The following is a 15,112-nucleotide window of genomic DNA, read 5'->3' on the forward strand; positions in this document are numbered from 1 at the left end:
AGCTTTGATGCCTATCTCTTTAGGATATCCCTTTTAGAACAGTTTTCTCAGAAGAATCCTCTTTGCCCCTGCACGAATAGTGTAAAGTTGAGCTGCCAAGTGTTGGGTGCTTGAAAGAAGTATCAGCATTTAGAATATAAATGGTCATGTGATTCTTATTGTTTCCATTTGGGTACTCTTGTTTTCAATTGAACCCTTCAGTCCAGAGACTGTTTTACGCTCTCCAGGGAATAAACCGCCAATTTTCTGCCAAAGTAGATGACTGTTCTCCCCTTTCTCAGCAGAAATTAATTATTAGACAAAGTCTAAAAGAAGATTATCCAGAGAGGTAAGCGCAGTACTGAGGCTACTTCAGAAATCTCTTCACTGGGGGTGCCTTGGTGGCATCGAACTCTTGGTTTCGGCTCAGGTCATGATCTCACAGTTTGTGAGATTGAGCCCCGCGCTGGGCTCTGTGCTGACAGCATGAAACCTGCTTGGGATTCTCCCTTTGTCTCCCCTTAACCCCCTCTCCTCTCTGTCTCTTTCTCTTTCTCTCTCTTAAAAATAAATAAACGTTTAAAAAAAGAAATCTCTTCCTTGGCAAGTATCTTCATTATCACCTTTTGCTGGGCAGATTTTCTTCTAGTGGACATAGTAAGAGTGTTGACCTTTAGATCATTTATGTATTTATGTATTAATTTATATATTTATTTATTTGTTTCTGAGAAAGAGAGTGAGAGAAAGAGAAAGAGCATGCGCGAGGAGGGCAGGATCAGGGAGAGGGAGAGAGAGAATCTTGAGCAAGCTCCGTGCCCATCGCTGAGCCCAACCAAATGCAGGGCTCGATCTCTCATGACTCTATCCATGTCACGACTAGACATCATGACCTGAGCCAAAATCAAGAGTCTGAAGCTTGGCTGAATAAGCCACCCAGGTGCCCTGACCCATAAAGAGTGTTGACGTTTAGAGGCTTTGACTTTATCTGGCAGGGTGGGCAGGGAGGGTCTCTGATGCAACTTTCCACCTTTCTTATGCTTAGCTTTGTCTCCTAAAACTTGTGCTCAGCGTTCATAAAAACCAGCTTCTTTAGTGTCAGGGAATGGTAGTTACCAGGGAAATATAGGCTCCATCATTTGCTTACCCATCTGTATTGGCACTTTCTCATTGTTTTTGAGCTTTTGGGTTTTTATTTTCATTTTTTTTTTAATTAAATTTTAGTTAATGTACAGTCCAATATTTGTTTTAGGAGTAGAATTCAGTGATTCATCCCTTACATACAACACCCAGTGCTCATCACAAGTGCCCTCCTTAATACCTCTCACCCATCTAGCCCATCTCCCACCCACCTCCCTCCATCAACCCTCAGTTTATTCTCTATCATTAAGAGTCTCTTGTGGTTTCTTTCTGTCTCTCCTCCCCCCCACCCCTTCCCATATGTTTGTTTTGATTCTTAAATTCCACATATGAGTGAAATCATATGGTGTTTGTCTTTCTCTGATTGACTTAATACACTCTAGCTCTATCCACGTCATTGCAAATGGCAAGATTTCATTTTTTTTTTTTAAATATTTATTTTTGAGAGAGAGAGAGTGTGCAGAGTGTGAGCAGGGAAGGGGCAGAGAGAGGGACACACAGAATCCAAAGACAGGCTCCAGGCTCAGAGCTGTCGGCAACAGAGCCAGACACAGGTCTCAAACTCGTGAACTGCCAGATCATTACCTGAGCTGAGGTCGGATGCTTAACTGACTGAGCCACCTACGCGCCCCAAGATGTCATTCTTTTGATGACTGAGTAATATTCCATTGTATATATATACCACATCTTCTTTATCCATTCATCAGTTGATGGACATTTGGGCTCTTTCCATAGTTTGGCTGTTGTTGATAATGCTGCTGTAAACATCAAGATGCATGTACCTCTTTGAATCTGTATTTTTGTATCCTTTGGGTAAATACCTAATAGTGCAATTGCTGGATTGTAGGGTAGTTCTATTTTAGTTGTTTTGTTTTCCAGAGTGTCTACCAGTTTGCATTCCCACCAACAGTGCAAGTGGGTTCCCCTTTCTCCGTATTCTTGGCAACCCCTTGTTTCTTGTGTTGTTAATTTTAGCCATTCTGACAGGTGTGAGGTGGTATCTCATCTGGTTTTGATTTGTATTTCCCTGATGCTGAGTGATACTGAGCATCTTTTTTTTTTTTAATGTTTATTTATTTATTTTTGAGGTGACTGGGGGAAGGGCAGAGAGAGGTCAGAGAATCTCAGGCAGGCTCCTCATTGTCAGCATAGAGTCTGATGTGAGGCTCCATCTCTCCAACCTGAGATCATGACCTGAGCTGAGATCTAGAGTCAGATGCTTAACCAACTGAGCCACCCAGGTGGCCCAGTTGAGCATCTTTTCATGTGTCTGTTAGCCATCTGGATGTCTTTGGAAAAGTGTCTATTCATGTCGTCCCCCATTTCTTAATTGGGTTATTTGATTTTTGGGTGTTGAGTTTGATAACTTCTTTATAGATTTTGGATTCTCTTTATCAGATATGTCATTTGCAAATATCTTCTCCCATTTAATAGGCTGCCTTTTAGTGTTATTGATTATTTCCTTTGCTGTACAGAAGCTTTTTATCTTAATGAAGTCCCAATAGTTGATTATTTTTGACTTTTTGTAATTTCCTTTATGGACAATTCAGTCATGAAAAAATATTTTCTATTTTCTCTTTTATTTATTTATTTTTATTTTTTATTTTTTTCCATTTGATTCCTCTTTATTAGTTCCTGGTAAGGAGACAGTAAAAATAAGCCGCTCTAAAAACTGATTAACTTTATTTACTTTTTCATTTTTGATAATATCTTAATTTTGAAATTTCCCAGAAGTCCTTGTGATTATTTAAATTTTTTCTCATGTACAGTGATAAAATGATTGGTACTTTGTCTCACAGGATCCCCCTCAGGATCTCTTGTAGGGCTGGTTTAGTGGTGACGAATTCCTTCAGTTTTTGTTTGTTTGGGAAGACCTTTATCTCTCCTTCTATTCTAAATGACAGACTTGCTGGATAAACGATTCTCAGCTGCATATTTTTTCTGTTCATCACATTGAAGATCTCCTGCCATTCCTTTCTGGCCTGCCAAGTTTCAGTAGAGAGATCGGTCACGAGTCTTACAGGTCTCCCTTTATATGTTAGAGCACGTTTATCTCTAGCTGCTTTCAGAATTTTCTCTTTATCCTTGTACTTTGCCAGTTTCACTATGATATGTCGTGCAGAAGATCGATTCAAGTTACGTCTGAAGGGACTTCTCTGTGCCTCTTGGATTTCAATGTCTTTTTCCTTCCCCAGATCCGGGAAGTTCTCAGCTATTATTTCTTCAAGTACACCTTCAGCACCTTTCCCTCTCTCTTCCTCCTCTGGAATACCAATTATGTGTATATTATTTCTCTTTAGTGCATCACTTAGTTCTCTAATTTTCCCCTCATACTCCTGGATTTTTTTATCTCTCTTTTTCTCAGCTTCTTCTTTTTCCATAATTTTATCTTCTAGTTCACCTATTCTCTCCTCTGCCTCTTCAATCCGAGCCGTAGTTGTCTCCATTTTATTTTGCAACTCGTTGATAGCATTTTTTAGCTCCTCCTGGTTGTCCCTTAGTCACTTGATCTCGGTAGCAAGAGATTCTCTGCTGTCCTTTATACTGTTTTCAAGCCCAGTGATTAATTGTATGACTATTATTCTAAATTCACTTTATGTTATATTGTTTAAATCCTTTTTGATCAGTTCATTAGCTGTTGTTATTTCCTGGACGTTTTTCTGAGGGGAATTCTTCCATTTCGTCATTTTGGATAGTCCCTGGAGTGGTGTGGGACTGAGGGGCACTTCCCCTGTGCTGTTTGAATAACTTGCGTTGATGGGCAGGGCCGCAGTCAGACCTGATGTCTGCCCCCAGCCCACCGCTGGGGCCACAGTCAGACTGGTGTGTGCCTTCTCTTCCTCTCTCCTAGGGGCGGGATTCACTGTGGGGTGGCGTGTCCCGTCTGGGCTACTTGCACACTGCCAGGCTTGTGGTGCTGGGGATCTGGCGTATTAGCTAGGGTGGGTAGGCAAGGTGCACAGGGGCAGGAGGGGCAGGCTTAGCTCGCTTTTCCTTTCGGAGATCCACTTCGGGAGGGGCCCTGTGGCACTGGGAGGGAGTCAGACCCGCTGGAGGGATGGATCCGCAGAAGCACAGCTTGGGTGTTTGCGCGGTGCCAGCAAGTTCCCTGGCAGGAACTGGTTCCCTTTGGGATTTTGGCGGGGGGATGGGCGAGGGAGATGGCGCTGGCAAGCGCCTTTGTTCCCCGCCAAGCTGAGCTCTGTCGTCTGGGGCTCAACAACTCTCCCTCCCGTTGTCCTCCACCCTTCCGTTCTCTGAGCAGAGCTGTTAACTTATAACCTCCCAGATGCTAAGTCCCGCTTGCTGTCGGAACACACTCCGTCTGGCCCCTCCGCTTTTGCAAGCCAGACTTGGGGGCTCTGCTTGGCTGGCGGGCCGCCCCTCCGCCCCGGCTCCCTCCCGCCAGTCCGTGGAGCGTGCACCATCTCTCCGCCCTTCCTACCCTCTTCCGTGGGCCTCTCGTCTGCACTTGGCTCTGGAGACTCCGTTCTGCTAGTCTTCTGGTGGTTTTCTGGGTTATTTAGGCAGGTGTAGATGGAATCTAAGTGATCAGCAGGACGCGCGGTGAGCCCAGCGTCCTCCTACGCCGCCATCTTCCAGTGATCTCTATTTTCTCTTTTAGTTTTAGGTGTTTTATACCAGGAGGGGTTTTTCTACATATCCAGCCAGGCAGATTTCCCTGTTAATGTGTCTATTTTAAAGTTATAACAGATGGTATACATTCTTTCTGCCTCTTGTTTTGATCATCCAGTATTGTTTTCAAGACCTCTTTAGGTATGATAGAAAAGTTGATCTAATTTATTCATTGTAGCAATCATCCTTTGTGTGACTGATACATTTTACTCATTGATGGACCTTTGGGTTGTTTGAAGTTTTTTTGGTATCATAAACACTTCTGCATTGAAATGAGATGTCTGTGCATGGAACAAGATTTTCTCTAGGTTCCCTACACAGCAGGTCATATGATAGATACATCTTTGATTTGATGCTACCACATTGCTCTTCCACTTGGTTATTAGAATTTACATTTGTTTTATTTTATATTTTTAAACTTTATTTACTTTGAGAGAGAGAGATCTGGGGAGGGGGTAGAGAGATGGGGGGAGATGGAGAGGGAGAAGGAGAGAGAGAGAGAGAGAGAGGGGAAATCCTAAGCAGGCTCCACACTGCCAGCATGGAGCCTCTTGGAAAAGAGAGAAAGTGGCATTTCATTTTAATTTTTCTATTAACTAAAGCATTCAAACATCTTTTAAATGCTTATTTGACTATTTAGGTATCCTCTTTTTATTGTCAGTTCATGCATATTCTTTTGCTTATTTTACTGTCGAGTTGTTTTTATCTCTTTTACTCTTTAAAAGAGTTCTACATGTTCTTTAGATACTCTCTTAGTAATACACATTGTTAATATCTTCCAATATGCTCCATTTTACTTTTCACTAGATATACTTGCCTTACATTGTTTCACCAGAATTTATATGCTAGACTTCTCTACTGAGTCTTACTTGGTATGATCAGGTACTTATTGGACATTTTACCTTGATGTCTAGTACTGTCTCTGCATCAGTGTTTTTAAAAGTAGACCATATTGTTTCCTCTGTCAATTTACCTTCTTGTTCATATTCTCAGTCTCAATTATACATATCATTGTTCACTCAGTCTGTGAAACTAGACACCCAAGGGTCATTTTAAAGTCTCTTTCCTTTGTTCTCCATTGCAATCCACATTCAAGTCTTTCCAATTTACTGCCTGAATGTTAAAAAAAAAAAAAAATCTCTCCTTTAATAACCTGAAGAAATGGTACTAAGGTAAGTAATAGATTCTGAGAATATTGTAAAAATGGAATAAGCTAGCCAAAGGTTAAACTTTGGTAACCATACACTGGAAAATAAGGAGAGAGAGAAATTGAGGCAATTATTAAGAATCATTATTGTATAGTAATTGAGTACTATTGTTTTGGAATTAAACGGACTACGTTCAACTCACCTTTTGTTGTTTGTTTATGAATAATTTTTGAAACATAAATATGTCAAAATGCTAAATGTACTGTGAAGAAAATTTAGTTTTCATTGTAAAAATTTTGATATATTGAAATACTCAGGTCAAGTCATTTTTTCTTCAGGACTTGTCTGTGTAGCACTCACTCAGGATCTCTTTCTACTTATTAATTTTCTACTTGCTAATTCACTTAATTCACTGTGAAAGTTCAGACTCTGGGTGGGAAAGAAGAGGAGAGGTGAATTGCAACTGAGCTTTTCGCAGTTTGTGTATGTACATGTGCAGTGGAGATGGTGGGTTGCAATTCCGTTCTACTCTCACTCCCCATGTAGCGTTAGCTCAGGCATCCCCAACTGTGCTGAGACTTCCAAGTCACTCAGCAATATGAAAAACATACACATATGCCTGCAGGTGCATTCATAGGTAATAGTAATAAAAAGGTAGAATTGATTGTATATATGCTTCACCTGTATTTTTCACTCTCTGTTTGAGCTCTGTTTAGGTTTTCAATTATCTGAAGTTTGAGAACATGAGTCTCTAAAAGTATGTGATCCTTTGAATTGAATTTGACTATAGTAAAACTTGCGAATACCTAGTAGAGTTGCTTGTGTACCGGCATGTTTGTTTTCTTAGTTGCTTTAATTGGGATAAAGAAAAGGTACATTAAAATAATCTTTGAGTTTTAGGTTTTGGGAATGTTTTCTGAGGGGAAGTCTTTTTTAGCTTAAATCATCTGACCTCTAGGAGTTTTATACTGCTAAGGTTTTAATTTATTATAGATTCATTGAGGACTATATGGCAAATATATGTGACTTTTTAGATTGCAAATAGTGTTTTAGCTTTTCCTTTCTTTAGAATTGGCTTCATTATTTGAATCTGTCTGGCAATTGTATTATACATGCTATTTTTCACATTAAATAGCCTTAAGAGTGTTACAAATGTTCCAGTGGATGAAACAAAGATATTAATTTTATAACTTCATGGAGACTCACAGCCTGTGGTTAACTGTCAGATTTGAAAATGACCTAACATTGACATAACAAATAAGAAGTGACAGTTTTTACAATTGTGTTACATTTATCTAATACTCCCCCCAACAGATAATTATTTTACTTTGAGTAAGAAAAGAGAAAGCAGACTGACATTTTTTATCCCCTACCATTTATCAGGTGTTATTTAATCTGTATAATCTCATTTTATAACCAAGGAAATGTACTCACAGGGATTTCAGTATTTTACCCAAGGTCACACAGCCAATTAATAGCTGTTAAGTAGACCTACTATCTTTTCTCTTTTGATAACAACAAAAATTCCACGTAGTTAGAAATTGTAAAGTTTATTTAAATTTTTGAATAATTATAAAAATAAGTTCAGTAAAATATACAAAGTGCAGTGCTCTGGAAAAATGTAACTCATTTTTTTCTTATTTTATTCTTAGGAAATACAATCTTTCTTATGTCCATTAGAGAATTAAAGCATTGACCATCTTGAACTTCCTTCAGATATTAGCCAGCTGGCATGTTTTCCTAGCAAAACATTTTCTGATTTGACCACAAGCTCTCTGAATCAGTTGTTACTGGTTTGAATAATAGAATATGCTGTCATGGTGGGCACCTGATCACGAAAACTGATATCTGGAGTACATTTTTATTTGGATTTAAAATGTTTTTACAATCCCAGTATAAACACTGTTAATCTAGTCAAAACCTTTCCTCACAAGATCAAGAGTTTGCATACTTGAACTAGGCATAGTCCACAGAATGAGAGTAAATTGTACATTTACATTAGGCATACGTTTAATTTATTTTTAATGTGAGGAATGCCATACCAAAATAGTTTTGGAATTTTTGAGATAAAACAATTTAGTTTTGAAACTCTAAATAACTGGATTTATTTAACTTAGATACATTTGGAAATTTTATTGTGTAATTTTTACGGGATTGGGAAGTGAGGTGTACAATTTTAGATTCAATGCTGAGAAATTACAAATCTGACTTACATTTGGGTTATGGATTCAAGGTTTGAGAGTTACTTTTTTTTTTTTTTTTGGTTTTTCATTGAATTAATTTCATGAAATATAATTAATTTTTATAATTTTGGTATAACAGGTCCCTCCAAGGATAGTAAGGGTAATTTCCTTAGTTGTTTCCATACAGATGAGTAAAAAGTTAATTATTTTAAGGCAGTTTGGACATATTGTCTTCAATTTGGATAGTAACTAGACAATGTGGCTCATTTTTATAAAAGAAATATAGATTTGAAAGAAGTATAGATTTAATAGAAAGTACTTTATTATTTGGGTCTATTTGATTCTCATTAGTCTTCTTCTTAGGCTAAAGATGATGTTACAATTTTAGTTCCAGTGAATTACAGTTTTATTTGTATATCCACCCATCTTTCAGTACAATTAATGGAAAGATCTTGGTGTTATCAGAAACTACTAACCTATTAAGGGTACTTAACTGTGAAAGGAGCAGCGCAATACATTTCACAAAATCACGTATGGATATTTAAAAATATTTGTTATTCATGTTGCTTTGGAAAGGAGTAGTTAGAATTTTTTACTGAATTAGGGCTGGCATATTTTGGAGGGCACCATTACTAATACCTGAGATTAATATTAAGTGGGAGCAGAATGCAATCAATTAAAAAAAAACAAACCTTCAGCTACTGGCATAATATATCATGTTGATATTGAAGAAGAGAAAAAGGACAATTTTGCCTGATTAGGAGCATCCAACAACTTATAGAAAGAAACCTTGGCTTTTTAGAACTTGTTTGTTTATAGTTTAGTGTGTCCATGAGCAGGGAAGAATCAAAATTCTCTGACCCAAGGTTTTTTAGCACTGATATTTTGTCTTCCCTGGAATAGTAATGAAAAAACCAAACCAAACCATGATTTTTAAAAATTTAGTTTTTATGATCATGTTTTAAGAGTAACAGTTGGAATAGTGCGGTATGCGGTAATTCACCATGGCATTGACAGTTTTGAATAAGAGATTAAAAATACATTAGCTGAAAGAGCTGAAAGAAACTAAGTATTAATGGAATGAAATGTTTTCCCAGTCGGTAGTACTTAAGTACAGATCTCTGCCCACCCATCCCCCGACTTTGGGTAGGAGAAATTCAGTGAAGAATAACTGTATATTTGCCAATTGTGTCATGCACAAACTTGCCATAGTAGTTTATATTTTTATAAAACCATCAAAATCTTTTTCTTTCATATCTGGTTTTAAAATTATTCCATAGTTAATTTGGATATTCTCTTCAAATCCACAACAATTCAGGGTAGACTTACATAACAAAATTCAATTTGTGCTTCCTACCTCAATTATAACTTAATGAATATTCTGGCACCCAACTTTATTTTTTTATTTTTGGCATTGTCTCTTTCAGCACAATGGAGAATTTACAGTTCCTCTCAGTGATGTCTTATTGACCTGGAAATTCTTCCTACATGAGAAGTTGAACTTACCAGTTGAAAATATGGAAGTGATTGACCATTATGAGGACATTAGGAGGACTTACGATGATTTCTTAAAGAATAGTAATATGTTAGATCTGATTGATGTTTATAAAAAATGTAGTGTTTTGATTTCTAAGTGTGAAAATAATGCCAACATATCCCCTGTAAGTATTTTTTAAAATCTGTCTTAAATGAAAATTTGGCTAGATTTATTTTTATTTTAAATTATGTTATCAGCATTTATGGTAACTTGATAATGCTTTTGCTTTTCAGATCATGTTAGAAAATGGAAAATTTAGCTACCTGAAAGCTAGTTATTACTGGAAAGAAGTATTTTGGTGGTAAATTTTGCTGAAATTCTGTTGTTATTTGGTTGAAATATAAGAACAGCTTTTTACTAGATCAAAAAATTTTAACAAAGTTATCAGTCCCAAATGTGTGATTTCTTTTTGAATTCATTTCAAGGATTGCTTTTCTATTTACTTACTTGGTTTAATGTGCATCTGTTCATTTTGGCATATGTTGTATAAATGCTATGACTCTTTCTATGGATTAATAATATTATTTTAATTAGATGGGATATCATTTTGTGAGGATAGTATAATGCAATAAACATGAAGTAATACACTATTCCTTTTTTTTAAACATATACACATATTCATTGCTTTATTTTTTTATTGAATATAAATTTTAAAATTAATGGAATGTTATCCTTTGCAGTTTGGTTTTATCTACATTAGAATTGGTATCTGGTTTGTTTTAAAATGTTGAAATATATTTCTTTATCTTAACATTTACTGGGTACCAATAAAGTAGTAATTAAATAGTGGTAATAACTAAATAATTGTAAATTTAGTATATTTTCTAAGCTGTTAAAATATTTTATAAATATTTCTGTCTGATACTTGGGAATGGTGTTTTGGCTGCTTGTAATAGAAACCTCTGCAATAGCAGTGGTTTAACAAAATGGAAGTGTATTTCACTCTTATAAAAGGTATCTAAAGGTAAGAATCTGGGACTGATGTGATAGCTCTGTGATTATCGGATACCTAGGACTTTTCTGTCATTCTGCTCTTCCATCTTAGTTCCTACCCTCTGCCTTCAAGGTCCTTTGTGACAGCTGTTAGAGCTCCAGATCCCGTACTGGCATTCCTTGCATCAAGAAGTGGTAAGGGAGCACAGTATTCTCCTTTCCTTTTAAAGAGACATAGCTCTTTTGCTTCCGTGTCCTTGTCCAGAGCCTAGTCACATGGCCACACCAAGATGTTAGGGAAAATGTAGTCTTTTTTTCCTGCATAACATGCCAGAATAAAAACAAACTCTCTGTTACTGAGAAAGAAGGGGAGAGTGGACATTGGCAGGCAGTTTGCTGTCTTGGCCTCCCTGGGCTATAATGGAACCCTTTGTCCTGTTGTAACTTTCTAAGATGCACATGCATATGTGTACATGCATACCCACACATACACACCCTTACTATGGTGAAGATATTGTGAGGGAAGATAGTTTGTTTTTTGTTTTTTTTTTCCTCCTTACCTATATTTTATTTGCTTGTAGAGATGATTTTTGACTACTTTTCACATAGTTAATTTAGAGGCTGATCAAACATAGTATTGGAACAACAAAGAAAATCTTCTGATAAGCCAATGAGAATATAATCTGCCTGAGGTTTTTGGGCACATTGTTTTCATCTTATCCTATGCCCCTGTTTAAATCTTTTAATAAGCCTCTTCATTTAAGTGAATCACCTATAGTTTGAGATATATAAGTCTATATTGGAGGGAGTTCTGTGTCTCTAGATATCAACATGTTCTTCTGCAGAACATCAGGAGTGGAGTGCAAGCTGCTAAGATGATAGTATGTGAAGTTGAAAATTTTCTGCATTTAAAATGAAAGATTTGATCTCTGATACTTGTTTAGGAAAATTTCCAAAGAGGAAAAAGTGAGCAGGCAAACATATCCCTAGATTGGTTCCTCAAAAATGCACTAAATATAACCCTAATTTATGCTAAAAGTGCCTTTAAAGATACATATGCTTATGTGTCTTCTTTGTTTTTTGTTTATTGTAACCTAAAGAAGGCAGTAATTATGAGGAACTTAGATAAAGGTAAGACAGGGAAGTTCTGGGAACCTTATAACTTGAACAATGCCCCTTTCCTCTGTATTTCGTACATTATAATTCCTCTCCTGGGGAACATGGATGCAGGGCCTGTGGATATCTGGAGCATACAAGGCCTTGGATTCTAACTAGAGTTTAAGAAGAGACAATTGGTACAGAGTTTGCTTTCTCATGAATTAAGCAATTATCTGGGGGAAATCAGAGCCCTGGGCTGAAGAGAAGAAATGGTAGCTCTTGAGAAGAGCTTAGCAGCCCTCAGAAATCTGGGGACCTTCTGGGGAAGGTTAACAAACGCTCTCTGTGAGTGTGCCAGGATTCTCTGTCTCTGAGGAAGCCAAAACGTAGCTGAATGGATGGGTGTACTGTTGGTGATCCTTGAGAGACCACAAGAAGACTCTCCCTTGGCCTCAGCAGGTGACTGGCATCCTGTTTATTTCTCCACTGCTGCTTCATGAAGAGTAGAGACTATTTCAACTTCCGTTACTTGTAAAATTATCAACACTTGAAGTACCTCAGCATTCAAGGCTGAGCCCCAAAAAGCCAATGAGAAAAGCAATAGTCACCTAAGGAGTCCTAGCAGTTACAGAAAGATGAGTTATCTGAGAACACACATGCTCAACAGAATAGAACTGCTAGTGGAGAGTGACAACTTGAATCCATAAAAATAGTAAGTACTCAAGGAAATTCAAGGATAAACCTAAACGTGAGACTTTGTAGATGAAAAAAAAGAAGAAAGTTTTCCCAATGCAACAGATGAACTCAGACACAAATTATTGTCCTGAAATAAATATTTAAAGTGCAGAGAGAAAAATCTGAAGTTCAAGAAATCGTGAAGGAAAAGTTAAGAAACTTGGAGGTTAGATGGAGAGGATTTAACATACAAATGATAGGAGTTCCAGAAGGAGATAAAAGAACAGATGCAGAAGAGGCCATGATTAAGTAAAATATTTCTTGAAACTACATCTATTATAATAAATATTTCTTTGATTCTGCTAGTTAAGGGTGTTTGTGAGGTTCCAGCCTGTAATCAAGAGAAAAGACACATACTTACACATGTCCTGGTAAAATTCCTGGACTCTTTAAGGGTAAAGATAAATATTATAAGTTTCCTAGTGGAGAGAACAAGTTATTTCAAAAGAACAAAAATTAAATAACATGTCTTGATCCTCATCAAGGTATCCCTTACTAGCTAAGATAAAGGAAGGACTTGTGAGGCTATGGAAAAATTTAAAGAATATTGTCTTCATACTTCAAGTGAAGATTTTGCCTTTTCAAAGACCGTAATAATTAAACAGATGAATGGGAGCAGATACGTATCTAGAGGAAGATGGTAGTGAGCAACAAAACTTGGCGTGTGTATGATAAGGATGGACTGGGGATATGTGTGCTGAAATGGAAGGCTGACACTAAGGGAGATTCTGATATTAGTTTAGAATTAAAATGGCTAAATGTTGTAGTTTGTTGGGAATAAGCAGGCATTACCACTTTTAAATGACAGTAGAGAAACGGGTCTGATTTGAGTACCAGAAAGTGAAGGTAATCATTAATGGAATGGAAAAATATGGTTAATAAGAGGATAAAAGTAGAATGAATAACAACTTACCTACAAAGTAAAGGTATAAATCAATAAAATTAATAGTGTATCACAGAAAATACATTGTGATTTTTCTGCTTACTTCAGAAAGCTTTATGCCATATTATCTAGAGTCCTTGTCAAAGTTTCAAGTTTAGGAACCCTTTTGCACGCTTAAAAATTAATTAGGGGGTGCCTGGGTGGCTCAGTTGGTTTGATCTCTGTGCTGATGGCTCAGAGCCTGGAGTCTGCTTCAGATTCTGGGTCTTCCTCTCTCTCTGCCCGTTCCCTGCTCGTCCTCTGCCTGTCTGTCTCTCAAAAATGAATAAACATTAAAAAAATAATAATAAAATTAAAAAATAATTAAGACTACAAGGAGATTTTGTTTATATGAGTTTTATCTGTTAATATTTATCAAAGATTAAAACTGAGATATGTTCAAAGTATCAGTAATTAAGATATTGATAATAAACCTATTACCTGTTTATGTGAATAGTGTTATGAATACATTTTTTAGGAATAAAACATTGTGAGAATGTTTTACATATTTTGTATTTATTACTTTTTACATTTTTAATAAATGTCCTTAATGTCATGTATGATAGAAAATAGCTGTTTCTCATGTCTACTTCTGTCTGGTATGTTGTTTTGATTGAAGTATATCAAGAAAATTCAGATTCACATTGATACATAGTTGAAAAAAGGGTGAACTTCCTGGGTCTCCTGAGTGGGTCTTAAGGACCTCAGGAGTCCATGGACCCTCCTCACTGAACTGATCTAGAATATTGTACTTTACATGTCATTAAACATGAATATGGCTTTATTTTTTAAAGTTCATTTCTTTTGAGAGAGAGAGCATGTGCAGAAGGCCAGAGAGAGAGAGAGACAGTGAGACAGAGAGACAGAGACAGAGAATTCCAAGCAGGCTCTGCACTGTCAGTGCGAGGAGCCCAATGTGGGGCTTGAACTCATGAACCTGTGAGATCATGACTTGTGCTGAAATCAAGAGTCAGACACAACCGACTGAGCCACCTAGGCACCCCAACATGAACATAGTTTAAACCAGAGGGTAATATTATCCGATTCAAGAAAATAACATTGTATTTATGGAAGAATAAACCTTTGCTTTTAACATCTCTCCTGAAAACATAAGAACCACAAGTGTGAGGACTACCTCTATTCAAGATTTTTTAAATAGTAAATTCTTTTTAAAAAGACAAACCAAGAAACAAACTTAACTGTGGGAGACAAACTGATGCTTACCAGAGGGGAGGTGGGTGGGAGATGGGTGAAATAAGTGATAGAGAATAAGGAGTGCAGGCGAGATGCACATCAGGTGATGAATGGAAGTGTTGAATCACTATATTGTACACCTGAAACTAATATAACACTGTATGTTAACTGTACTGGAATTACAATAAAAATGAAAAAAAAAAGTAATCGTCAAATTCTCCCAAAACAATTTTTCTGCTTAAAGACAATGAACCTGAATTATTTCATAAGATTAATTTTTTAAATATTGAAAAGTTGCACTGTATGTTGTCACTGGTCATTAAAAGTTTCTGGCTAGCTAATATTTAGAAAATGGGTATCCAGGGCTACCTGGGTGGCTCAGTCGGTTGAGTGTCCAACGTCAGCTCAGGTCATTTTCTCCCAGTCTGAGTTGGAGCCCCATGTCGGGCTCTGTGCTGATGGCTTGGAGCCTGTAGCCTGCTTCAGATTCTGTGTCTCCCTTTCTCTCTGCCACTCCCCAGCTGGTGTTCTGTCTCAAAAAAAAAAAAAAGAAAAAGAAAGAAAATAGGTATCTAAGTTGCCCTTTGTAGCAAAGGAGTAAAAGTCAAAA

At 37.0% G+C, this 15,112-nt stretch overlaps 1 protein-coding gene across 13 annotated transcripts in view; it reads left to right on the forward strand.

Annotated features, from left to right (window-relative positions):
• PARPBP (PARP1 binding protein) overlaps window positions 1–15,112 on the forward strand; it is a 147,918-nt gene that overhangs the window by 8,507 nt on the left and 124,299 nt on the right. For 12 of the 13 annotated variants that reach the window (XR_007456801.1, XR_007456798.1, XR_007456799.1 and 9 more), the window contains exon 3: window positions 9,511–9,744. Coding sequence is in view for 8 of the 13 variants with exons in the window: in XM_049626166.1 (XP_049482123.1) it covers window positions 9,511–9,744 (234 nt within the window). In the remaining 5 variants the exon portion in view is untranslated. Of the gene's footprint in view, window positions 1–9,510; window positions 10,749–15,112 lie in introns of all 13 variants that reach the window. The other variant, XR_007456802.1, reaches the window with a different exon arrangement.

Source organism: Panthera uncia, chromosome B4 (assembly GCF_023721935.1).
Source record: "Panthera uncia isolate 11264 chromosome B4, Puncia_PCG_1.0, whole genome shotgun sequence".
NCBI lineage: Eukaryota > Metazoa > Chordata > Mammalia > Carnivora > Felidae > Panthera > Panthera uncia.